Consider the following 27477-nt stretch of genomic DNA (forward strand, 5'->3'; position numbering starts at 1 on the left):
ATACCCAGCTCTATAGATTTTTTTTTCTTAAAAAGAAGTTATCCTGGATGGGCCGGGAGTTTGGCCTAGAGGTAGAGTGCTTGCCTAGCATGCACAAAGACCCGGGTTTGATTCCTCCATACCACATACATAGAAAAAAGCCAGAAGTGGTGCTGAGGCTCAAGTGGTAGAGCTCTAGCCTTGAGAAAGTCCAAGGACAGTGCTCAGGCCCTGAGCCCAAGCCCAGGACTGGCAAAAAAAAAAAAAAGAAAGAAAGAAATTATCCTGGAGTCATTTTGCAGAGAGCTTTCAATTCAATGTGATGGCTTATGAGTATAATGTGCCTTGACCAACATCATGCCTTCCATCCTTCTCCCCGTCTCTTCCAACCCCAACCCCATTGCCTGGTTCCATTGAACATTCTGACTGTATTAGATACGCGCCCTTCATTGTTCTGCCCACCCCAGCCCTCAGCCTCCCTCCTTCCAACATGTGGTAAATTTTAAAAGAAACACTCCAACACTTTTTTTCTTTCTTTCTTTTTTTTTTTTTTTTTTTTTTTTGTCAGTCATAAGGCTTGGTCCGTGGGCCCGGATGCTGCCCCTGAACTCTTCAGCTCAAGGCTACAGCCCTAGTACTTGAGCCACAGTGCCACTTCCAGTTTTCTGGTGGTTAATTGGAAAAAAGTGTCTCATGGACTTTAGTGCCCGGGCTGGCTTTGAACTATGAGCCTCAGATCTCAGCCTCCTGAGATCTGGGCCATCAGTGCCCATTTTGAGGTTAAAATGACCTTTCCACAATTCTGTAGCCTGAAAGAAATATATTTAGGTTTGTATTAGTAGGATATTGAAGCCAGTACAGGCAATCTAAAGAGAACTCTTCATTGCCTTCTTTTCTCTTTGTGCACCTTCATTCAGCTCAGCACAGTTAATCATAGCTAATTCTTCCCATGGAAATCACATTTGGCCCTCGCTAGTGAAACCTCATTCTCAAAGCCCTGTCCTTTGTTCTTCCAGATAAGGAGACAAGGAGGCATTCAGCTCCTGGTAGACCTCCTGGATCACCGGATGACCGAAGTCCACCGTAGTGCCTGTGGAGCGCTACGAAATTTGGTGTATGGGAAGGCCAACGATGATAACAAAATTGCCCTGAAGAACTGCGGTGGTATTCCAGCACTGGTGAGGCTGCTTCGCAAGACCACTGACCTTGAGATCCGGGAGCTGGTCACAGGTTAGTGTCGTTACTAAATCGTTTTGTGCTATTATCCTGCCCCATAGCAAATGTGTGAACAAGATCTCATAGCCCCGTGCCTCTCTGAGTGCTGATAGCATAGGTCATCTCAATGTCTATTTTCACGTAAGTGAATAAAATAATATTAAATGTAACTCATGTAGGTCGATCGTATTAAGTGATTAGAAACCAAAGGGAACCCTCAATTAAATTCTGTGACCGTATGTCAGTCCTTGTCAGTAACTTCATAGAAGTTGATTGGGTATATTAGAACACGCAGAAGCCATTTGAAAAACATAATCGGTAAGAAGATGATGCACTTGAGTCATGGGTAATAGGGTATCCATTCTATTTTTTAGTGTAGTTAAAAACAATTTACTGAACTTTAAAGTTAATTTACTGAGTAAAATAGCTACTTCTACTCAAAGTCTCAGTGTTAAATTACTCTACATTGTAGAATGTTTCTGAAAGCCTTTACGTTTTTGAAAGCCTTTCTAGGACCATAGAACTTTGTGAAATGAAAATGATTATAGAAATGAAGATATAATGCTGAATGTTGAGCAAATGAGAACATGTGCAAAACTCAGTATACCTCCCATTCTTGGAATAAATATGGACTAAGTAAACTCCAGTCATTAGCTACCATCCCTCACTTGGGGTGGAATGTAGTACTGGGATTTGGCCTAAGGGTTTCTGTTTACTAGGAAGGTACTCTGCTAGTACTACTACTATTACTTGAACCATACCTACAGTTCTTTTTGCTTTACAGGGTCTTAGTTTATACCCGATTCCTCTGGACAATGATCTTGTGATCACAGCCTCCCGTGTAGCTGGGAAGTCAGGCATGCTTTGCCTTGCCCAGCCTACCCCTTACCTATTTAAGCATGCACTTTTGCTTCCTTAAGAGCTAGGGACATACTGCAGTATGGTATTCAGAATTACCCTGGGGCTTCTTGATTTTACTGGTTAGTGTTCTAGGTGATGTCTGGTTCTCGTTCATCAAGTTACCCCTTCAGTGAGAATCCGGCCAAACACATTGCAAATCTGGCTCCACTAAAAAGACTTTTAATTATCCATGATCTTACTGACCTTCTGTCCTGACTAAAATGCCCCTATAAATATGATGATGATGTATATGAAAATTTTATTTAAAATCATAGGTAACTGAAACTAGGCAATGATAAATATTTATTCAGTCCTGAGTCAAGACTACTACTATCAAATTTTCATCTTTTAATATTATTTTGCAGCTGGGTACTAGTGATTCACATTTATAATTCTAAATATTCAGAAGACCTAGATCTAAGGATCACAGTAGTAGCCTTGGGCTGAAGAGCTCAGGGACAGTGCTCAGGCCTAGTTCAAGCCTCATGACCCACAAAAAAAAAAGAAGAAAGAAAAAGCAAAACAAAGTCAGATAAGGAGGCTCATGCCTGAAATCCTAGCTACACAGGAGGCTGAGATCTGAGGATCGCAGTTCAGAGCCAGCCCAGGCACTAAAGAATTTGAGACTCTTTTCTCCAATTAACCACTAGAAAATGGGAAGTGAGACTGTGGCTCAAGGGGTAGGGCAGTTGCTGAAGAGCTCAAGGACAGTGCCTAGCCAGAGTTGAAGCCCCATGACCAACAAAAGAAAGAAAGAAAGAAAGAAAGAAAGAAAGAAAGAAAGAAAGAAAGAAAGAAAGAAAGAAAGAAAGAGAGAGAGAGAGAAAGAAAAGAAAGAAAGAAAGAAAGAAAGAAAGAAAGAAAGAAAGAAAGAAAGAAAGAAAGAAAGGGAAAAACCTTCAAAAGATTAATGTCTGAATGTTAGCATACAATAAACTATGGGACTGGCTGTATGAAAACGAACAAAAATCTAATAGCAAGTGTCAGTACTAAGCTGCCATCCTAGACAAAGCAATTGGCTGAACTCATGTGTGGCACGAAGGCATTCCAGGACAGGAGAGATGGCTGCTGCTGTGAGCCAGTCTGTAGCACCAGTGTCTTCTAACTTCTATAGAATGGGAAGTCTAAGGGAGCCAGGAATCAGCAGGACACAGATACCTGTTTAGATTTTACAGAAATGATACAAATTTAGCCAAGCCTCACTTCACCACCCAACGAAAAGGAAAAACGAGGCGGAGTGAACACAGTTCAGAACCTTTTCATCTGCTGAACCAGTGGGCATTCATTGTCTGCACCCTGGGAATCCTGTATTTTAGTTCAGCTAACTGGGTTCAAGCCAGCACGTCCACAAAACCTCCATTTCTCCCAGTTTTATTCTCTGGCTGCCCCTCCCCTGAGACTCCAGTCTTTGTGCAGATTTGACAAAAGTAGCACGGGGAGCCTTCCTGTGGGAATACAGGCACCTCATTCATTCCAAAGTTATGTATCTCTCACACATTCCTGAATTTCTATAGATCCCAGGTGGTGTGCAAGCCATGTAAATGCTGTGGTCAGGTGCATGGCCAGGACCATGTTCTGAATTGTCAACACTTAGGCTTTACTGGCTACTCAGATTATTTAGAGACATCCTCCAAAATGTGTGTGTAATTGAGAAACCTTCTACATGGACAGGAAAGGAGTCAGGGGCTCAGAAGGGTGGCACAGAATGGAATGTAAGAGGAAAAAGACCTGCTTACTTCCTTTGTCCAATGGAGCTGCCACAAATACCCTAAGAATGAGCTTTGATAGCCAAATATGAATTAAATAACACCATGGCTGAAGCCTAGTAACGCTGTCTGAAGCCCTTTGCATAGCTCCACCAGACCCAGTTCAGAATTCAGCCTCACTAGGTCAGGCCAGCCCTCCCACCGTACTCTCTTTTCTTTTGTTTGCTTTTGTTTTGTCATGCCATTACTAGAGCTTGAACTCAGGGCCTAAGTGCTGCACCTTAGATTTTTCACACAAGGCTAGCACTCTACCACTTGAGCCACAGCTCCCCTACTTACCTTTTAACTTACCTTTTAATAAGAAATAAAGTCTTACAGATTTTCCTGCCCAGGCTGGCTCTGAACCAGAATTCTCAAAACTCAGCCTCATGAGCAGTTAGCATTACAGGTGTGAGCCACCAGCACTCTGCTTGTCACATTATTTTCTGCCTCGTAGCTCAAGCATGGAAATATGTATCCACTGAAGAAACATTATGGTAAGGAAGTGAGGTCCCTCTTTGCACAAAGTGTTGGAAACAAATACTTTAAAATGAACAATTTTAGAGATTATTTTTAAAGTTTTGTAAATTAAATTTTAGATGAGACGTTGAAGCTCTATAAGATCTTAAGATATCCAGAATGCCAAATTATGAATAATTGAAGTCTAATAGAAAGAAATGATCTTGCCAAGCTATAAATTATTAATCGAATAGTTCTTGGCAAACTGTGTGAACAGTAATAAAATGTTAAAACTGAGTCATTTGCATACATTTCCACTGCACACATAAACATGTATGCTAAAAAAGCCAGCTGCCTGTTTGTACTGCAGTATCTGTTCACAGCACAGCGTGTTTTGCCAGTGCCTGTTGGTTTTGCAATAACTAATTTTCTTCCTGTGCAATAATTACTGGGAAAGGACGATCAGAATTTTATTTAAACCCAGTCAAAACTCTCCTGTGCAATCCATTACTTGAAATGCTCCTAAGAAAATGAACTGATGAGACATGGTACGTGTTCTGTGCGTTCAAAGCGAGTATGCGTGAGAGCTTTACGTTTTTAAGAGTAGAGTGTGCTTTGCATATCAAAACGTCTTTTATCTTTAAACTATTAGGACAGGCCACCAATGTAGGATTGTTTGTGATTTCTATCATTATGGATGTCTATGAGACTCCTGTCTCCAATAAACTACTCAGAAAACGCAGGAAGTGATGCTGTGGCTCAAGTGGTAGAGTTCTAGCCTTGAGCACAAAGAAGCTCAGGAATAGTGCCCAGGCCTGAGTTCAAGCGCCAAGACCAAGGAAGAAACAGCAAAAAATAATTCTAAAGACTTCCATGTTTTTCTACCCTTGGCTTGTTTTATGAATATAAAATACTAAGTCATTTCTCTGCAGCACCAACAATTACCTGAAATTGATGGATGTTATTTTTCTCTAATGTCACTTATCCTATGGGAAATGTTTCTCATTGATTCTACAGGTGACCTTTGTGTGGCAATCCTCAAATGTATACCTTTTTTTTCTTTTTTATCAGTCCCAGCTGGGGATTGAACTCTGGGCCTGGCCACTGTCTTCGAGCTTTGTTTTCTTAAGGCGAGCACTCTACCACTTGAGCCACAGCACCACTGCCAGATTTGGGGGGTAGTTTATTGGAGATAAGAATCTCACAGTTTCCTGCCCAGACTGGCTTCGAACTTCAATCCTCAGATCTCAGCCACGTGAGTAGCTAGGATCACAGGCGTGAGCCACTGGTACCGTGAGACAAGGGAGCATGGGATATGTTGACCTTTCTGCACACAGGTAAAGCAAAACCTCAGCTATCAGTGACAACGTCTTAGTTCTCCTTAATGCAAAATTAATTTCTATGGGGATCCTTCTGAGGTATTTATTTGCTCTGTTTGTTTGTCTGGCTTGGGAGGAGAAGCCAACTCTTGCTTGGCTTCCAAGTCTTCATTGCACATCGGTGACAACAGAGAAGGAAAGGAGAGGGGGCTGTTTCCATTCAAACCTTTTTCCCTCACTTCTCCTGTCCCCATCTTCTCTGAGTTAGAATCTTTCTGAGGCTTCCCCTTGACAGGACCCAGCACTGTGATGGAGCCCCACTGTGTGTACCCACTGGCTTCCCCAGGGTCTGAGGAGCCTCCATCTGTTTGCAGGTTGCAGAAACGTGAGGCTGTGTCTCATTGCTGAGTCTATCCTTCCATTCTCTATTATGTGACTTCTTCAATTCCCTAGTAGATGGTTTCTTCAGCCCTACAAGTGTTCTGAACAGTTTGATAGATAAAACACACCGTGAATGCTACTAGATATCCTCTCTCCTCCTGATGGAAGCCAGGTTGGAGGCACTCCTTGATGCCTGCCTGTCAAGTGAGCTTGCAAATTCAAAAGAAGCCTGGGTAGACTATTAGTTGAATGCCTTACGTGAAAAAGGCCATTAGAACAGAGGGGAAGCGTTTCCCCACCAATACTCACAGCATATTGTTTTCTTCCCTGGCCTACTTAGTTTTTATTCTGTCTTTGATGATTGCACAGAGGCATGTCTGCCTCTCCTCAAAGCAGGAGCTAGGCAGTTTGTCAAAAGGATTATTCCTCCATCTTTATAAGGCTTCCTGCAAGAAGTGGGACTTCACTGCACTAATACATATATATATATATATATATATATATATATGGAAAGAGAAACTATGTAATATATGCTAGGAATATACATGATACATTATATATGCCATGTATATATATGTATCTCATACCAAGAGTTACTGAAATGATTTAGAAGAACAAACTGCTTAAATCAAATTCAAGGTCACTATATTCTCAAGATTTAAGATTAAATCCCAATCTCATTTCTTATCCAAAACAATGTCCAGCCATGTTGTCCAATGCATGCCAGTGTCTCTAGAGCAAGATTAAACATCACAAAGATAAAAACGAATGGAGACAGTCTAATAATGAAAGGCCAGCCATGTAGCAATGCCTTGAATGTTAATATAAACTCTATCAAATAGCAAATTCCCTAGGAGAAATTAAATATCCAACTTTAAATCCCCTTTCATGTTGAAGTCCAAAGACATTAAAGTTCAAAGGAATTAAACTCAAAAATCAATATCTCTTGCCATTGTGTGTTCAAGTTCAAAGTCTGCAATTCCTAAGCTAACTAAATGTAAAACCATTCTCCCCCGATTTCTTATTTGGTACAGTTCAGCCAGTGGGGTTCTGGTACCCCTGTGAGGTACAGAACTTCAATACCAGAGGCCCCTGGAACTGGCTACTCACCTCAATGCCCTGAGAAGATCTATTATTTCATTTTAGCTCTGGCTCATTTCCTCATTCAGAGAAGGTTTAGGAGATGGCCCATCATAAGCCCTGGGACCTGGTCCCAGAACATCCCGGAATCCAGCCCCTGCCATGGCTTTCACACGGACTCCAGAAAGTCTGTTCTGGTTCCCTGATACTTCTGTAACCCATCACCACAAGGACAGCAAGGAAAAACCAACACGCTGATATTACCTTGTAGTCAGAAGCAGCTCTCACTAAGTGAAAAATAATTGATGCTTTTTAAATATTTGTCTGGAGTGTGCTAGTCAGCTTTTCATTGCTGAAGCGGAATCCCTGAGGTGAAGAACTTGCTAGGAGGAAAACCTTATTTTGTCCATGGTCACTTGACTCCTTCACATTTGGGCCTGGAGTGAGGCAGAGCATTATGGTGGCGAGGGAATGGCGAAGGAAACATGCCTACTCCATGCCTACCACAAGAAAGAAGAAAGAAAAAGGAAGGAAAGGAGGAAGGGAGAGGAGACACAGAAAGAGAGAGAGAGAGAGAGAGAGAGAGAGAAAGAGAAAGAGAAAAGGAGAGAGGGAGGGAGGAGGGAGGGGGGCTAGAGTAGCAGCTTCCTCTCCACGCCCCTCAGGAATCTTCTCATAGGCTCCCAGCTCCTAAGGTTCCACCCATCCCAACAGGACCACAGACTGGCAGCCAAGTCTTCCACACGAAAGCCCCCAGGGGACACTGCAGACCTAAAATATAGCACAAGGATCCTGTGGACCATCCATTTCCTTCCTTGGCTACCTCCTAGAAATTGTCAGCTTGTGGCCCGTTTTCTCACCTTTCCAAGGTGCCACCATGGATCTCTTCCAATGGTTTCACAGTCGCATTATCCTCTTCCCACGGAAGGAACGATCCTCAACCTTTAAGGAGTTGTGTGATAGGTTAGGCCCACTAGATTAAACTGAATAATTTCCGTGACAACCTCTGCTCTCATGACTTGACCTCAGCTGCAGAGACTCTTTTGTCATGTAGGGGGCAGAGTCACAGATGGCGAAGATTACTATATAGCAGTCTCTGCAGGAGAACTCCTTGGTTTCCCATCATACCTGAAATATGAGTCAATGGAAATTCAGTCAAATGATACAAGGTCTGCTTATAGCCTGCTTTCAAGACTCCATAATCTGTGACTAAACACAAGGCCAGACAATGATTAGTTTTGGCATGAAGCATTTGCTTGCCTGTTGGAGGGAGGGTTGAAGGACAGTTCATCTGTGTTGTAAAGCAGAATTCTGCATTCCAGGACTGTCTTGCAGCATTAGACATGTGCGGTGTGTTGCTGTCAGTGTCAGCCATGCTTTGGAGGCAGAAGCATTATGAATATTGCGGACTAGGGATTCCTTGTGAGATCTTAGACCTGACACTAGCACAGGAGCTGGAGCAGAAGGATGTAGAGGCTTTGCATCTGTGTGTGCTGGTGGACTTGTAAGTGACACTGGCCCCAGGACTGCAGTAGAGAAGGAAATCTGGTTGTGAGGCATGGGAAAGCAAAGGCCACTGCTACTGCACTTCTGTTGCATATGGGCCACAGAAATGATCCACAGCACATGGCAGCTGCACCTGGACCTGGGCACGCTGCCAGAGGAGATGGGGAAGCAGAGGAGCAGTGAACACACCCCAAAGCCAGGCCAGTGCGTCCACCTGTGGAATCCTGGCCACTGCTTCTGTGCCAGGCACACACGATTTCTCTGCGGACCGCCTCAACTTGAGCCAAGCAAGGGAAGAACATTCTGGAAAGTGTAGTTACAGTCCAGCCCAGTGCCACTAAGATGTTCGTGCAGAACCTAGCAAAACAGTCCTTATAGGAAACCATGTCTTTCCCCCGCTTGGCATTTGAAATCTTGGGACTTGAACTTCCTCTTCGGAGTCAGGCATCTTGCTGTGGTGAGCCCTGTCTGGTGGTAAAGCCTTGCGTGGTCCTTGTTAGCAGGCATTCCTCCACCCTGGGCCCCTGCAGCAGTTATTCCTGCTTCCTGTGGGTCTGACTGGATCTCCAGGCCTGCAGTCACTGCTCCCAGTGCTGCACATGTGTGGGCCTCTGCTCACCACCTCCCCGGCCCCAAAACTCCCACTCTCTAATCAGAGAACCCTAACTGTAAAACGTCTTACTCTGGGACTGGAGTATAGTGTGAGTGTGCTCCCTCCACTCTGCTCTGCGGCTCTTGGAAAGGCACATGTATGTTCTTTAGCCAGTGAACTTTGCTTTCTCGTCTGTGTAGGTAGAGCAGCGAGTCCCACCTGGTTTTTGCTTTGCTTTTTCCCCTGAAATAGCATTGTTTTAAACTCAAAATGCTTAGTCGGGTGTTGGTGGCTCACGCCTGTAATCCTATTACTCAGGAGGCTGAGATCTGAGGATCGCGGTTCAAAGCCAGCCAAGGTACAAAAAGTCCATGAGACTCTCATCTCCAATTAATCACCAGAAAACTAGAAATGGTGGTGCTGTGGCTCAAGTAGTAGAGCACTAGCCTTGAGCTGAATTGCTCAGGGACAGTGTCCAGGCCAAGGCTCAAGCCCCACAACTGACACACACATACACAAAGCAGTGGGGCTGGGAGTTTGGCCTAGTGGTAGAGTGCTTGCCTAGCATGCACAAAGACCCGGGTTCAATTCCTTGGTACCACATAGCATAAGGTAAAATGCTTTAGGTTCTAGAGGAGAAATTGGGAAACTCTTTCTGTAAAGGAAGAGAGAGGAAATATTTTAGCTTGAAGGCTTTCAGTCTATGTCAGAATGACTCAGTTGTACGTTTACTGGGGAAAGGTCATCATATAATACATAAATGAATGGGCTTAGCTATATGTTAGTAACGCTTAACTTATAGAAGCAGGCTACTGCCTCTCAGACACACTTTACCGTAACTGCCTATTATGCTTTCTCTTGCACAGCTAAGTTCTGATCAAATAAAGCAACTGCTATGCAACCAATGTGTCTCTGCTGGAGATCAGGTTCTTGAGCTTTGGCAGGCCACACTTGGGGCGGGGTGTCTCCACCTCTACCAACCCCCAAAGCACCTCTTTTTTATTTTATTTTTTATTGTCGGGGTAATATATAGAAGGGTTACAGTTACATTCACCAGGTAGTAGGTGCATTACTTCTCACACACTGATACCCCTTCTCATGTTTTTGTCCCCGTTTCCCTCCTCCCACCCCCTTCTAATCACCTTGTTTCCCCCCTTCCCTTTCCTATTTCAAAGAAACAAATAAACATATATACAATATGCAAGGTAACAAAGTCAGATACAGTAACAATATGAGATTAACCAAAGGGCCAAAAGAAGAGAAATAACATAGTACATTAAGAACAACAATCACACAAGATAAAGCTCTTGTTTCCATATCCTAGAGACCCTTTTATTTAGTCTCATCCTATATGACCTTATGTGTATAGGTTTTGAGCTGTAATCCTCTGCTAGGAGAATCCTAGATGTCCCAGAGCACCGCTTAAGGAGAGCAGGCAAATGGAATTCCCTATGGCCAATTCTTCATAAAAGCATTAAGTTAGAGCAGTCCCAGCTAAGCAAGTATGTTGATAACCATGGTAAATTCCAGAGACCCACTTGAGAAGTCCTGTGTGCTCCATTCAGAGAAAGGAAACATTAGGCCTGGGCAAGAGTCACTCCTACTAACAGACTGCATTAATTTCAGTGAGTCATTGAAGGAGGAAATGGTCGCTGTTGGTATTTGGCGGTCTGTTCTTGAAAGAAACTCATGTTCTAACAGCTCATACATTACTTATAGAAGCATTGTCAAGCCTTATTACAGCTGTCATTGTGACCATTTTACAGTTGTCTCTCTGAAATGGCTAACCCAGATATATTTATATGCAAAGGGCCAAAAACTCGGAACCTTAAGCAATATTCTGGGTTCTAAATTTCCTCCCCAACCAGGCTGAGTCTAGTCAAAATAGCTGCTCACCCCACCCTCGATCCTTGCAAAATAAGTTCTATAGACTATGGATAACATTCATTCATTCATTCACTCATTAAACAGTTGGGCACTTGCTGTATGGAAATGAAAAGTACAAGAAAAGAAATTTACTTTCTACCCGTAGGTCAGCTTCTTCTAGGGTTTTGTTTCCTTCTTAATGACAAGAATCATGATGCTTGCTTTTCACAAGACACATACAAGAAGGATGAGAAAAGAAGAATAGAAAGAAATCTTGGTATTTAAGTAGCATCAAATGCAATGACAAAGACTGTAGCAGGACCATAAGTAGTGAGATATTTAAAGCTCAAAAATCAGAAATCTACCTTCATGGCACTTATGTTTTATGATGGACACAAAAAAAGTAAGAAAAGAAAGCTAAGGCAAATATGTTTGTAGAGTCAGTGAGGAGCAAAAGCTCTAAAGTAAAAACAGGCAGGCTATTTGTCTGAAATTATAGAGGAATGGCAATTTCCAATTGGCTTGAAAATCTTCTTGAAGAAATGGAAAGGCCCAAGTAATGAAATAACATGTTAACGTAGATGTGAGTTCCTCTCCTACATGGGAAGTCTGGGGGTTATTGGTCTAGGGCAGTAGACACTCTGTTCCATGAATCTCTAGGAACCTACCTCCCTTCTGTCCATAGCACATCCTTCCCTAAGTATCATCCTTTTATTATTCACCAGGATGGTAGCACCCGTGCTCCAATGGGCAGGACAGATGGATATGAATTGCTATTTTAAGAGTCGTGCTGTGTGCAAGCTTATGCTATGTTGTCATCTCTGACAGGGAATGCCAGTTGTATCTCCCTTCCACAAAGCGTGGCAAGGTATACGTTCGTAAAACTTATGTCACATGTTTTTCTGTGTTTTCCTTTCCTAGTTCTCTTCAAAATGCCTCACTGTGAAGCAAAGTATAATATGAAGGAATGAGTAAATATTTCTGGATGTCCCATTAGCCGTCACCACTGTTAGTGCCTCATAAACACCTGCTAGCCCTGAGGTGGGATGCAAGGTGCTTGCTTACCATCCCAGCTGGTCCGTGGAACATTCCAAGTTCTCCATTCCTAAACAGATTCCAAGTTCCCCCAGTCAGAAGAGAATTTATAATCACTTGGTGGAAGGTATTTTTTAATCTCAGGTCTAAATACATATTTTTGGATCTCAGGTCTTTGTGGAAATATCCTGGGAATCCACACATTTAATAAAATCATCTGGTGATTCTTATGATCATGCTTATCTGGGAAACCCTATATTCTATCCTCAAGATCCCAAGACACCAGCTACAGTATACTAGGAGCAGAGTGATAGGGGGTTAGGAGATAAAAATGTGATTTTAATGATGCCTAAACAATTTCTTGATAATAGTAACTAAATTATCCAATGGAAATATTTAGCTCATTTGTCATTTTTTTCTTTGCAAATTAGAATGAATTTGCAATTACACTTTTACTTGCTTTGAGGGAAAGAAAAAAATGAAATAACATTTAATGAAGATGGCAGAATTTGTATGCCATTCCTAGCATACAATTAACTGTAACAACTGTTACTGGTGATCCTATCTGAAGGGCGATTACAGCTCTAATGGTTTCCTACCTCCCAACAGAACTTAAGAGTTTCCAAGGAACATATGTGAAAACTTAACTAGGAAAGTTGAGGAAATGCACGGGGATGGGATAAATGGAAAAGAAGAATGTTGAAAGGGATGACTCCATCAAGATGCACCGAATACATCAAAGAGTATGTTAAATTGAGACCCCTTTATACAACTGTTTGAAGAAAACAATAGCAAACTTAGAGTTTCATCAAAACCCTATATGCACCCCATTAGAAAATACTGGTGAGCATCTTCCACTGACAGGCCTCTGTGACAAAATATTGGATGTCCCTGAGCCATCTCAGGTGCCTTCATTCCTCATCGTTCTACTCAGTGGTGTTGGCAACATGAGATGGGAGCCACAAGGCATACCTACTCTTAGCTACATCTGTGTTTCACGGCTTGACATAATTTTAGAAAGGTTCCGACAGACAATATTGGTGAAGGCCTTTTGGCTTTTGTCTGCGTGCCAAGATTGAAATGCACAGTACATGTTCGCTTGTTAAGTCTGACAATGCATAACTGATTTGTGGCTCTACTTTGCGACTCACGAGTTACAAGTTAATTAGAAACACTTTTCCCTAATTATATTTGAGAGTTTGCTCTATTTGCTCTACAATTATCACAAAAATTACATTAACTAGTGTTAACGAATGCAGCATAGAAATCCCTTTCGGATCCTGAAGGAGTGGGGGAAATCACCAAATGTCTATCCACAGCTGAACACCTGGCTTTCTTTCCAACAGCTGTTTGTGTTTGTTATTCCCAGTAAAGTATCCCGGATAAACTTCCTTCTTAGTTGTTCCTCGGAGTGTGAAACCAAGCTGGCAGGGGAGAAGTTTTAGCTGTCTGCATTCTAGACGACCTTGGCTCGTGGAGTCACCCTTGTAGTCAACTGCCTTCCTTGCTCATGGTGAATTTGTTATCCCAGAAGCTGTGGCCCTGCCATAGCTCCCTCCAGAGAAGCGTCTCGGAAGTGATTTTCTTAATGCTACTTAAGTTTTAATTGTTCATTTCTCACACTGAGATCTCTGTCATTTGCTCCAACTCTAAGTAGTTGTACAAAGGCATCTTGACTAGCGCCAGTCCCTTTCCTTATCTCCCTCATCTCTCCCAGCCCCAGACATCCCTTCAGTGCTTCTGCTTCCATCGTGGCAGGGATACACTGAGATTATGAATGACTTCTTAGCACAGAGCCCTGCGATCCTGAGAAGCCAGGAAAGTCAGGAAATGGTGTCTGAGCAGCACTGCTCTTGAGATGCAGATGTGAGCTCTGTGCTCAGGGGGGGCCAGTGGGGTGTGAGAGAAGAATGGGTAATGGCTCCACAAGGCAACACAGAGAAAAGATCTCAGAGGCTTAGAGGAAGAGTCTCCAATCTGAAGGCCAAGAGAGCATTACTGAAGGATGTTGAAGATGAGCACAAATTTGGCCTTGAAGTCATAGGAGGAGGGGAAGGAAACAGAAGTCAAGAAAGTTGTCATCCCTCTGCTTGCCTGCCAAACATGCACACACACTCCTGGTAAATGCTGGTCACTTTTCCATGGTCCCTTCTCTCTTCAGTGCATCAAGAAGTGATGCTGCCCCCTTCATCCATTCCACTTTGCTCTTGCCCTCCATATTTCCTTTTATCCTGATACACTTCTAGGGAGAAATTATATAAAACTCTTGTTACTGTAGCGTGTTTTTCACTGACACTGCCAGGAGTATTCTCAGCATCTGCAGTGTCTTCCTCAGCAAGGAAAAAAATAACACCTCTACCTACTTGCAGTAATATGTGAATTATTAAGGAAAATTAATTAATTTAAAAAGATTAGTCTACTGTGCAAATGACAGGAGTCCAGTGGAAAAGTTTGCAATTTTTCAAGTAACTGAAAAGGTATGGATCATTGCAGCATACAAGTATTCCATGCACCAGCACAAATAAATTTAGGAGGAAAAATGTTAATATACATTAGCACAAAAAACAAAACTCACATTTTACTTGACTTCCATGCACGTTGATTTTTTTTGTTAATTTATAAGCTCAATTTTATTTTCCAGTGGCATCTCTTCTCTGTTCACAAATAGTTCCCACAGCTTATCTGCAGTTAATTAAAAGCAAACATGAGCTTGCACTCTAATCTGGTTTCCAGATAGTCTTAATTGCCAACCACATTTTGCCTTCACAAGTATCAGTAGTAAAAAAAAAATGTCTACTTCCATTTCTCACATTTTATATTAAAAGAATTTGTGTTAGATGAAAAAAATAAAAGGAACCTTGGCTAGATGTGGTATTACAAGCCTGTAATCCCAGCACTTAGATGGCTGAGCCAAGGTCGTAAGGCCTAGGCCAGCCTGAGACCTTGTCTCAACAATAAAATAATTAGTAAACCTCCCACCTTCAGGCTCCAAATCAAAGTTCTTTCCCGCTGCAGTTAGCAGGAGACTATGATGCATTTGGAACTCTAAGACTGAGGACTGTGAATTCCAGAGCATTCAGAAGAAGAGTTTGGCCTAGTGGTTAAAGTGCTTGCCTAGCATGCACGAAGACCCGGGTTCGATTCCTCGGTACCATATACATAGAAAAAAGCTGAAAGTGGTGCTGAGACTCAAGGACTGGCAAAAAAAAAAAGACTTCCTTAATAAAAGGGGCACTTGGACATTAAGTCTTGCAGAGTTCATTTTGTTTTCCTGCTTTACTTTGAGGTTATTTTATAGTCTTGATGTACCAGATGTTTAGTTTTGTGTGCCTTCCAAGCATTCTCAGAGAAACAAAGAAAACAAGTTTGGGAATGAGAGCGGGAAAGAACACCAAGCCAAATCTATTCATTTCCTCTTCTTTGGCGACAGACCTGGGGCTTCAGGGACGGGTTGGGTGTCTCTGGCTAGACAGTGAGGATGGATGCTCTTCTCTCTACCCTTGAACTTGGGCTATTTTCTGACTTGTGACACACACCAGATCACATCCATCCTCCCTTCAGGATAGTTGTGGTAGGAAATTTTACTTTCTGCATGTCTTCAGGATACCTCCTCATGTTTCGTACCATTAGCAGAAAGAAGGGCTCTCTTTGTATTTAACACATAGCTTCTGAGATGAGCATGCATGACTTAGGCTTTCAAGCAGTTAATCAATTTAATAACTTTCTATAAAACTGTCTTAGATATTAACTTAGTTATTGGAGTATGTCAACGCATATGGGAGATTTTTCTTGTCATGGAAAAACTTCACATTGAGCATAGATGAGTATTTATAACTTGAAACTATTGAAACTATGAATGGAAGAAGTAAAAGTCCCATATCACCCTAGAATGAAAACATCCCAGAACAAGCACCAATACTGATAAGCCACAGCTAATAAGTGGGAAAGAAGGCCTCTGATGTTTGCTGATTGGTCTTCAGATATTCAAAGTTCCAGGCACTTCCTTTGCCATTGCTCGCTTGGTAGCTTTGTTAATGTTCCCACTGGTACTGGGATGTAGTCCACTTTTTATGTTGCCGTGGAATAAGCTAAAATAACTTTTTGCCAGTCCTGGGCTTGAGCTCAGGGCCTGAGCACTGTCCTTGGACTTTCTCAAGGCTAGAGCTCTACCACTTGAACCTCAGCCCCATTTCCAGCTTTTTTCTATGCATGTGGTACCGAGGAATCGAACCCTAGTCTTTGTGCATGCTATGCAAGCACTCTACCACTAGGCCAAACTCCCAGCCCATGCAAAGTAGATTTTAAAAGCAAATCTTGAAGTCAGTAAAATTAATAATGGAGACTCCAGCCTAAAATTAACCTGGGAATTTCTCCCCTCCACTGTTCCTCGTTGCTCTTCCCGTAAAACTTTATACAAAGATAATATTACTGAAGCTTTGGGAAGACCACCAGCATTAAGAATTGAAGACAGTACATTAAGAAAAATACCCTACAACAAGACTTTTTTTAGGGGGTGGGGGTAGTGGCTTGTAGAAGGAAAAAACCATGGATAAAGAAAGAGGTTGACGCTGACAATCACCTGCTTAATACCTCAGGATCCCTCTTCCAATAAACAAATGCCTGACTTGCACACACACACACACACACACACACACACACACACACACACACACACACGCATTGCAGGGACCAAACCCACATGTAAACATGTTTGAACATGTTTGTGTGGTACTGGCATACCCACATAGACCTGTATGGGTTCATGCAGGTGTATGCGCAGGTGTGTGTATGGGGTATGCGCATGTATGCACATGGGCACATCACATAGGCAACACATCCCCCCTAGGTTTATACCTTCGGTTGTGCATCTGTTTCATACCCCAGGCCTGGCAGTGCTTCTACAGTGTCCTGGAGAGTCAGTGGCTCATCTCCCCCTGGCCCCTACTCCTCCCCAGAGGATGGCTAATGCCGCTTTGTTGGTTGTCATCGTCTTAGGTAAGACGATGCTCTCTGTCCCCCAGTGGTGGTGGGGTTGGGGGGGAGGGCTATAGCTATAAGGTAGTATGTGATCCTAAAAGAATAGTCTACTTCCCTTTACACTACAGTGTGCACAGCAATCTTTCCCACCTCCTCAGCACGTCTCCCTAAGTTGGGGCCATGTATGCTGCTTCTAGGCTGGGACAGAATTTAGTTCCGGCTCTCAAGTCCACCCTTCTCGTCACTGCTTTCTGCTTGTGGTCCTGGGTGGCTCATTTCCTTCAGTATCAGTTATGGCCTAGTTGTTTTCCTCCCCAACCCACCAGTCTGCACCCAGGCTTCCTCCTATTTGCATTCTTGTACAGAACCCACAGACCAACAGAATGAGAAGGGTGTCTCTTACATGGAATGTCTGAGATGAGAAGCACTTTGTAAATACTTGGGATTTTTAGAATTTTTGCATCTTAGAGATGGAATCCAGATGGAAACATGGAACTCATTTATGTCTCACATGTTACACATATTATATATATGGTCTGAAGATACAATATAAACACATGCTTAAATATATATTTATGCAGTCTGAAGTATTTATGCATCACTTCCAGAAATTTTCGCCTCATACAAAGTGCGTACTCAAAAGCTAAGAGGAGTCGGGCAGTCATTCTTCCCATGAGCCCATTGAATGAACTGTGCTCGAGACCTGCTTGCTCACTGCGACCTATCTCAGAGGGTCAGGTATGCAGCTTTTCACTTGAGGCATCAAGTTGACCCTCAGATTTGGGAGCATTTTGACTGTATGTTCTCACATGAGGGAAGCCCAGCCTCTAGCACACTCTGCTACCCACCATGTCTTGAGTCTGCCCAGTACCCTATGGGTTCTGCTCTCTGCATTCAGGCAGAGGCATCATCTCAGCGGGGATCCAGCTCCCTGATCCCAGGAAGTTACCAGCACAGGTGGTTGGTTACAGTGCATATATTTCCCTAAGGCTCCAGATGATAGCTTCAATGCTAGTTAGGAAGCGGCAGGATCTGGAGAAGGCCTTCATACCAGTCCCACTTTGTAGTCTAAGAGAGGTTCCCCCTGCCCCACATCTGCATAGAGACAACATTAACACACCATTCTGCGTCCTTGCAGGCATTATGGTGCTGAGACTCCACACTGTGGAAGACTTAAGTATCAGTCTACTTCAGGGCTAAAATTTAAAGAGAAATTCTTGTTACCATAAATGTTAAGTATGATATTTATAATATCTAATACATATCAAGATAACATATTTGCTTCCAATTCCATTACCAAAATAAGTGTTTTTGTTTTGCCAGTTGTGGGGCTTGAACTCAGGGCCTGGGCACTATCCTTGGGTTTTCCTGAAGGCTAGAGCTCTACCCCTTGAGCTGTAAGGCTATGAGCTTACAGCTCATCTAACAGGGGAAATGTTAGTTCAGTTGTGAGGTATTATAATTCTTCAAGCCTCAAAAATATCACTAAGACTTAGGTCTTTCTAACAGCTGTACTTAAATAAATCATACAGGCTATGTTTAAATATAAGATCAGAAACTGATTTTGAGCCAGCTCATACCTGCAGTCCTAGCCACTTAGGTGGCTTAGAGACAAAGGATCAATGTTGGAAGCCAATCCAGGCAGAAATGTTCCCAGTGGCCAAGAAAAGCAGAACTGGAGGCATGGCTCAAGTGGTAAAGCACCAGCCATGTAAGTCCAAAGCCATGAGTTCAATACCCAGTATTACAAAAAAAATATTTTTATCTAAATACCTGGAAACAAAAGCACTAAAATTCCTTAAGTAGAAAGCAAGAATGTCTCCATCTCTCTCCTGTGTAGACTCACCTCAATGTCTATCATCTTCTGCTGAAAATTGAGAAACATTGACACTTACTGCATTTACCTAAGGGATCTAATGCTTATCTATCTTAACAGGTATTTATACAGACTCCATCTGTTTGTATCATTTATAATCACAGGACTGGGTACTTGGACCTCATTATCATAGCTCCCAGAGAGGTTATATTTTAATGTCATTACCCCTGCTCTTATCAGCAGGTTCTACGTGAAATTACATGAAAAGCACATCAGAAAATCCTCGGATGTGTGCTTCTAGGTGCTCTCTACTGTGCTATTTTGGTCTTAAATCTGTGGACGATGGGGACAAACAGATGGTAGTTCAATGGGGCTGTGTCAGAGATCCCTCCTGCAGGTGCATGGCATTAATCTGACAGCGGTGACATGATGGATTGGAATAAATGGTAAGAAGTGAGGGTTTGGTGGTATTTTAAACTGGAAATGATGAATCCCAACCTTGACAAAGGAGTGGAGTCAGGGACGTAGTTGGGTAAGTTAGGGCAGAAAAACTGATCTTTACTGAACAGGGTGACATGATGGGACAAACAGAACTGGCTAGAGCAAGAAGAGCCCATGGCATGATGGAACGTATCCCACTGTTATGAATTTGAGTTATGAAATTCCATGCTGCCTCTTCCAGCCTCCCAGCACAGTCCATTAGACAAACTTACACAATCAAGTGGTGTGAAGCCACCTCTCTCAAGCCATAGAAGGCTGCAAAATCATTGGGCATATGACAGGACAGACACATGTGTCTGTGCTTCTTATTGTCTGCTCGTGGTTATCTGGCTGTATGTAGAATTTTGTCTGACCCATGAATGATGACATAAATATCCACATGGACTCTTAAGCAGAGAAGATGAGCTATTTCTGCAAGGCATAGGGCTGGCCACAGAGGAGTTTGCTACTGAAACTGTAAGCCAACCTGCCTGTCATCAACAGCGCTCCTCTCTCTCGGTGGCTACCTGTTTCTGGAGCAGTTTTATTCACTGTGTTTTTGGATGCTTAATATTGCTCCTTTCTGTATCAAAACAGAAGAATCAGGTCAGTGAAGATTAACAAAGGCAAAAAGATAACTATTTTTAGGAACACTGTAAAAATGATCATCGATTCAAAATTGTATACAAATGGTCCAAGTAAACCTTAACTAGACAGTAAATTATAAAATTTGGTTAGATTTAATTGATATGAAGGTATCTTGGTGATCAATGAAATGCAAAGGAAACGAAAGCCACATGAAAAGAATGCTACAATTCTCTCTAGAAATAGCCTGTAATGACACACATTGCATTAGGGGTCCCCAAATCTGTGGGCTTATTTCTGCTTTATTTTTATATTTATATTTTATATTTATTTAATTTTGCCAGCCTGGAGAATTAAAAGTTACAATGTATTAAACTTATGAGAAGAGAAAAGTAACACTTGTTATCTCACAAAACATTGAATATATACCAAATCTATATACTTTTTACACACTTAGAATTTGCTAAATCTAATGTAAAGTGGAATTTCTTGTGTACTCTATGCATCCACACAGATTATTTTTGTCAAAAAGTAGTAGCATTGTAAAATAGACATATTGTAGAGCTTCCAAAATTTTATTATAATGACTTGATAAAAGCTGCCTTCAATTCTCAGGGAAAGGATGAGGTTTTGTTTTTGTTTTTTTTTAAATATTCACCTAAGGGTTAGTCAACAGATATATACATTATATGTGTTCAGTATTCAGCCTTATCTGTAGAAGTCATTTTATCAGTTCAGTGACTTTACCTTGTTGAGTAATGTCAAATGTCACCTAGCATTTAAATAGGCAAGATTGTCACTTTTCTTAAATTGTTTTCTGAAAATCCTATTACACTTTACATTTCCAATCATAACAGAAACTTCATCATTCTGTACACCCAGCCACACTCTGGTTATGTTGCTTTTACTTTGACTTGGGGAATCACTAAAAATAAGTGATTTTCTCCTTCCTGTCATTTGTTCCGCTTATAGTCTCCAAATTCCCACTGTAATGATGGCCTGGCTAACTTGCTTCCCTTTGTCCTCAATCAACCTCCTGATGAGCTTCAAATAGATGATTTAGATGAAAAACCACAGCTCCCATTTTTGGGTGAACGTGTACAATAGGAGGAGAATGTAAGCTTCCAATTACCTGTGAAATTAAAATAAAATCATACATCTGAGCAACTGACAGGAGATGTCAGCTGAGATGCAAGTGGTACAAGCCATCCTAAGGTTAATGGTTTCTGAAATGAGCACTTTTTCAAGTGCTTTTTCTTCTGTGGGACTACCATTGCCACCACATGGTAGACATACACAGGATCTGAGCTTCTGGCAGTGCTTCTGAACTCGATTTCTGTGACTTCATCCAGTCCTGAGGTTTTAAATACCACCTAAATGCTGAGGACTGTGTCTTTCTATCTTTAGCACTGCGCTTCAAACTTGTCTCTCCAGCTGCCTCCTGCCTCACTACTGGACACCTGATTGGCCTCTCAGATTTAACACATCCCAAACTGGAACCCACAGTTTCCGGCCAGATCACTTCTTCCACCTATTTTCCTCTCCACTGAGCCCGAGCCCCACATGTCTTATTTCTGTCCTTGGCCACATCCAATCCAGCCTGTAGCTAGACAGCGAGATATCCAAATTATGTTTCTGACTCAACCACTTCCATCTCTGCCAACCTCCTAAGAGTCTTAATGTGGCAGTTCCACTCACTCCTAACCTTAATTCAGTCCATGATCTGCTTAATGCTTCTCAAATGCTCTTTTATAAACCAACTGTCATTTTATGGTGATGGAAAACATTTTAAACATTTAATGCTCACCCATCATGGTGAATGTGCTCGATGCTTCTGGGTTACACACCTTGACATGATTGTATGCTGTATAAATTTCATCTTGATGAAAAGAATTGTGTGTGTGTGTGTGTGTGTGTGTGTGTGTATGTGGGTTTTTTTTTTCACAAAAGCTTAGAGCGAGGTAATCACTTGGTATTTAGCCTCTCCTTGTCCAATATTTATCCTATATTTAGTGTAATCGATGCACCAGGTAGGGATAAAACATGATCAAACAAAGCGTGAGTCATGACACTGACTGATGAATGATGTCCCACTTGCAGAAAACATTTCCAAGGCCTTTGGTAGGACCTGTCCACTCTCAAGGCTGTCATTCAGGTCCCAACAGGACATACAAGGCACACTCGCTGGAATTATCCAGAGAATAACAAGGAGAGGACACTTTTCACGGGTGTCAGCAGAGCTAAGGGACTGCCTCAGGAGCAGCCAGGCAGCTAGTAGTGCATGCTGGAAAGAGAGTATTTGCAGGACCTTGGATACCCGGAGCAATGGAGAAGGGGCTGTAACCACAAAGGCTGTCACCCCTCCTTCCTCAGCATTCCCACTCTCTTCTCAAGTATGAGCATCTCTGCCCTCCCCTCATGCCCTCTGACTGCCCTTGACTCTTTCCACTGATGGGACCCCACTGTGAGCAGAGGACCTGGGGGTGCGGTTTCTCATGAGGACACAGGATATTTTAGAAGAACTAGAGGAATCTGGGTTGTAGACCGAGGACATGTAACAGGGGAAGTGCAGCAGACTGGAAATCCTGTGCCTCCAGTAATATTCCCCAGCTTAGACTCCAAGAAGCCAAAGCATAAGGATTTCCCTGGAGTACCACACACAGAGTAGCTACCTAATGTGAACTAAACAGTGCTTACTAAAAAAATCTAGCTAACAGAGAGGCAGGCCATAGACGGTTCCTTATACCCTCTGAGAAACTGCCTTGTCTCACATACCTCCCTTTTTCCCCTGTGTAGGATGCTCTCTGAGCCTGATCCACTTCTAATACCATTTTGACATCCCAGTCTTGATAGGACCTGGGTCCTAGTTTCAAAGCAGCATCCTGCCCTGTGGACCCCCTTTCCAGCTGTCCTCTGGTCGTTAATTAGACCCAGCAAGCATTCGGTCTCTTACTTTCTCCTGTCTGCCCCCACTGAAGCTCTTGAGGTCACCTCTTTTGTCTTCTCCCATCTGCCCTTAAGTACCACTAAACAACTGCCCCAATGTCACTGAACGTTTATGACCTCAATCACTGGCAGCTTCTTATTGGCTGCAGAGAGTTCTGTTAGCCAGTGAATATTCTGATGGATGAATAATGAATGAACAAATACATGAATGAATGGACACACTGAGTCGCGGCGATGTTAAAGCACTCCATTAAATTAACCAGGATGGAAATATAATACATTGCATCTCTAATGGCTCTTCACTGTCGCTACTAAAGAAACAAAAAATGGTACTAAACACTCTTCCCCTAGGCTTATACCAGAATTTCCTAAGATAGAAACTGAGCAAATGTCATTCTTCATTTCTTGGTGGCAAAGAAGATAATTATTGTTCTAGTGCAAGGCCACAATTACCCAAATAGACGTAGCTTTGGGATTGGTGAGGAATGTGCATTTTTACTCAGCATTTTAGTTGACATCTACTGTACAATTAGGCCCACAGACATCAAGATGATCGTCCATTATCCATTATTAGCTGCCAGCCTTTGTACTCTCTTTTGTTACTTTTGAATGTCTGTCTCTCTTCCTTTGACTAACCCTGCTCCCCCCTCAGGTGTTAGCTCAAGGTGAATCCCTGCTGTAGAATGTTGCATGATTCCTTCCCCTAGAGATCTTTGGTTGCCTGTGTTTTCATGGCTTTCCAGCTGTAAAAGTTCATGGATTTTATTGTACACACCTGACAGCAAATTCCACTTTTCACTTGGTGGGTTTGCTTACTGTCTGTCTCCCCAGTGGCCTCTGCTTCATTTACTATAGAATTAATGCAAGAGACTAGCAATACCTTGTTTTGTAGTTTTATAGGTATTCACAAATTATCTGTAAAACCATAATTGGCACGAGAAGTGGAAGTTATCTACAAAATGGGAGTATTTCTGATCTGGATAGTAGCTTATAAAATCTGAGAGGGAAGAAAAAAAACAAATTGGAAGGACTATTTATAGCAAGAGGGATTCCTATTTGTGGTTATAGAAATGATTGGAATTATAAATTTGAGGATGATCAGCTGAGATTATAGTCAAGTGATAATGTTCTCATCTACTGTCATATGTTTTCCACTACATAACCTCCAAGAGTGTCTTCAAGAGGCAATACAGTTTGGAGTGTGACAGCCTGTGTTTACATCCTCCTTCTCTCTTTCTATTTTGTTACCTGTCCTTGGGAGGTTTTTGTAAAATTCTTCGTCTCTGGTTATAAATCTGTAAGATGAATCTCTAGCTGTGTTCCATCCTATCTTTGTGGCCAGAATTATAAAATAGTAATGGCTCAGTGAATGGCTTCCTACAATCATTACTGGTATTTTTATGTTGGCATAACTGCATCTGAAAATAAAACCTAATCCTGGAATTATTTTGGTGGATAATGGAGGCAGGGTTTAGTTTCAACGTTATTTCTCCTGCAACCTTGTGTTTCTTCAGGTTTTCTTCCCCTATGGAAGGTTATAAGTGGGTTGTGCATGTGTGTATTATATAATTGGATGTGCGCATGCACACACGTGTGTACACATGTGTACACATGTGTATGTATAGTGTCATTGCTTGGATTTTATTGTTAGTAGACATAAGGATAACTAAATATTTTCACAAAAAATTATTTGTAAAGGCATTTTCCAAACCTGAATGTCCCTCATTTCATGAACTCAAATGACATCTTAAAATTTCTCAAGTTCCATGACCGGAGGCTAAAAAGAAACTGGCAAGAGATGAAAAGCAGACCATTCTCTTGCGTCCATGCCTTCTGCTTCAAAGGATGGCAGACCCCATTGATTGTCACCCTCCAATTTCAAATAGCAAATTTATGTGCCTGACATTTGTCTGATTGCTCATATGAATCACAGCCAATCTCCTTTCTGACCTTCATTTTCACCTACAAGTTGAATGACTTTGGGCAAGTGACTCAACTTCTCTAAGTTTCCTCATTTCTCCAAAGTAATTGGTTGAGAGTTAGCGTGAATCACTGTATGTAATGCAGTTAACACAGCCTAGAAATATTTAAAAAGAACTAAAAGGAAATAGGTATTTGGGGGCTATTTTAAGGTTTGTTTTTATTATGATCTTTTTGGGGACATTTGAATCACCCATCCTCAGTGATCCTTTGAAAACCTTGGACTTTAGCAATAAGTTGACCCAACAAGTCTTTCATCCATTTCATTATATCTAATCAGAGGGCACCGATTGAGGATATACTAAAAGCTAGATTTTTTTTTGAAATCCTGGCTATGTTAAAACCAAAATCTCATCTTTACTCTTTGATTCACAACTATCAATCTTTTTATTCTGTCACCTCCAGGAAGGCTGCTTTTCTTTGAGAGATACTACTCACCATGACCCCAGCACAGAAGACTGTAATTCGCTTTGCAGTGATGCTCATTATTAATCACCGTAGCAAAATCCCCAAAGCAGGGCAAATTTATAAAGAACGGCTCACAAGACTTCCCCACTTGTAGGAAAGGCCCCTAGAAAGGGCCTCAGCGGACAGCATCATAAGGAGCCTGCATGTAGGAAATCACATATGACAGGACATGTCAGGGTCACACAATATTTCCAGGTCAGGCCCCTGAGGGTCACACAATTCCTTCCAAGTCACACCCCTAATGCCTCAAAGACCCTCCCACCAGATTTTATCACTCATCAGTCCAAACACCTCACAGAGCACCAAGGCTCCAGCACAGGGGCCATTGGATAACAAAGCACATCCAAACCATAGCACAGCAATCCGTAGCTGAAAAACACAAGTTAGTTCAGTTCAAAGTGTGATGTCAACATCAGCAGGACACATGGGATGGATATTCTATACAGAATATTTTAAAAAATTCTTAAGGGGGGTGATTTCATAAGGGTATGTATCTTCTTACTCTAGACCCAGAGAGTCTGGCGGGGTTACCTGGGGCCTCGCCACAGAATGTAGGAAGGGAGCTATGTAACTTCTTGATTACAGAAATCAGTAGAGCTTCAGACACCTATAATCTCACCCCCAGATGAGATCTTGGCTGTGTGGTTAGTAGATCTCCTGCACATTCAGGAAGTCATCAAGCTCTGTGTTTAACAAGTTATCTCTCTACCTGCTTCCAGTCTAATGGAAAAAGGATGTTGGCCAACAAACCTAAGTTGATTAGACTTATACCATACTGCTTCTTTATCATGAAAGAAATAGTGTCAAGAGGATGAATTTGCAATGGTATGAATAGGACTTCTGCTGGGGCCTTTTAAGGTGGGTGTTACACTGTGGTGGGACACAGCTTTACCACTGGCTCGGGTAGTAGACAAGCTTGGTACAGGATCTCTAAGAACTCTTACTCTTCAGAAGCCAAGTATTTGGTTACTAAACTCCCTTATGAGTTCATAGGCAGGATTTCCTCAAGCACACAGAGTATTTTTTGCTAGCCTTAACTTCGTTCAGTGATGGCTAAATATGCCTGTCTTGGTGTAAACTGAGGGTGGAAATGATCATGACTTCTGACAATAAGAATGTTGTCTTTGAAAGTGGCACCGTGGCTTCTCCTTCTCTTCCTCCCCTTGATCCCTCCTTTTTTTCTCCTCCATCTGCTCCATGTTCCTCCTCTTCATTTTCTCTCTGCCTCACTCTCCCTCTATCATGCCACTATGAAAGGGAAAAACATAACAAGTGATTTTCTTCATTCTTGACAGTTGGAGTCCTGAAACTACCAACAAGTACAACTGGATATATAAAATATTACTTACAAATATAAATCAGCACACATATGGATACAAAATTGGTTGGATAAAAGGACAAAATATTTCCTGAAGAAAAGTCATGATTTCAAACGTCTAGGGTGCTTTGGTGACATTTTGCCAGAATTGTGGTTGACCCAAGGTTATCAAGGAAGGCAGTAGTTTAAGCAAAGCTAATTGAAGCCTCCTAACCTCGGTATTTGAGAAATATGAAATTGTGTGGCTTGTTTATAAAATGCTGTGATTTGACATGAATTTATGACTTTCACAGGTGGTTGCTGCCATATATCGACCTCCAAATTGTGTTCAAATAAAACCATTAAAAATAATTACTAGCCAGGCACTATTGGCTCTCTCATGTAATCCCAGCTACTTAGAAGGCTGAGGTCTGAGAATCAAGGTTTGAAGCTAGCCCACGGAGGAAATTCCGTGAAACTCTTACTTCCAGTCAACCACTAAAAAGTGGGAAGTTGCACTGTGGCTCAAATGATAGAGCATTAACCTTGATCAAAATAGCAAAGGGATAGCACCCAAGCCCTAAGTTCAACCCCTAGTACTGGCACAAAAAGAATGCTTCAGGTTAAATTAATTAAGACTACTTTCTAAAGTAGTCATCAAAAATTGTGGTGACTCTGGGCCTCTTGCATAAGTTCACCTTATTCCACCTTGCTCTAAACTTGAATAGATTCTACATGTGCCAAAATTTCAGTGTTGGCAGATCAGTATTAGCTTTACAATATGGCAGTTTCAATATTGGTGGCTGTCTTTCTACAAAGTTGCTTTAGAACTTGAGCAATTAAAATATCTC

At 42.0% G+C, this 27477-nt stretch overlaps 1 protein-coding gene across 3 annotated transcripts in view; it reads left to right on the forward strand.

Annotated features, from left to right (window-relative positions):
* Nucleotides 1-27477, forward strand: part of Ctnnd2 (catenin delta 2) — a 770274-nt gene that overhangs the window by 581979 nt on the left and 160818 nt on the right. For all 3 annotated transcript variants that reach the window (XM_090332125.1, XM_090332127.1, XM_090332126.1), the window contains exon 11: nucleotides 996-1209. In XM_090332125.1, coding sequence (XP_090188251.1) covers nucleotides 996-1209 — 214 coding nt within the window. The remainder of the gene's footprint in view (nucleotides 1-995; nucleotides 1210-27477) is intronic.

The sequence above is a fragment of the Megascapheus bottae genome, chromosome 4 (genome assembly GCF_031878675.1).
Source record: "Megascapheus bottae isolate mThoBot1 chromosome 4, mThoBot2.hap1, whole genome shotgun sequence".
Taxonomy (NCBI): domain Eukaryota; kingdom Metazoa; phylum Chordata; class Mammalia; order Rodentia; family Geomyidae; genus Megascapheus; species Megascapheus bottae.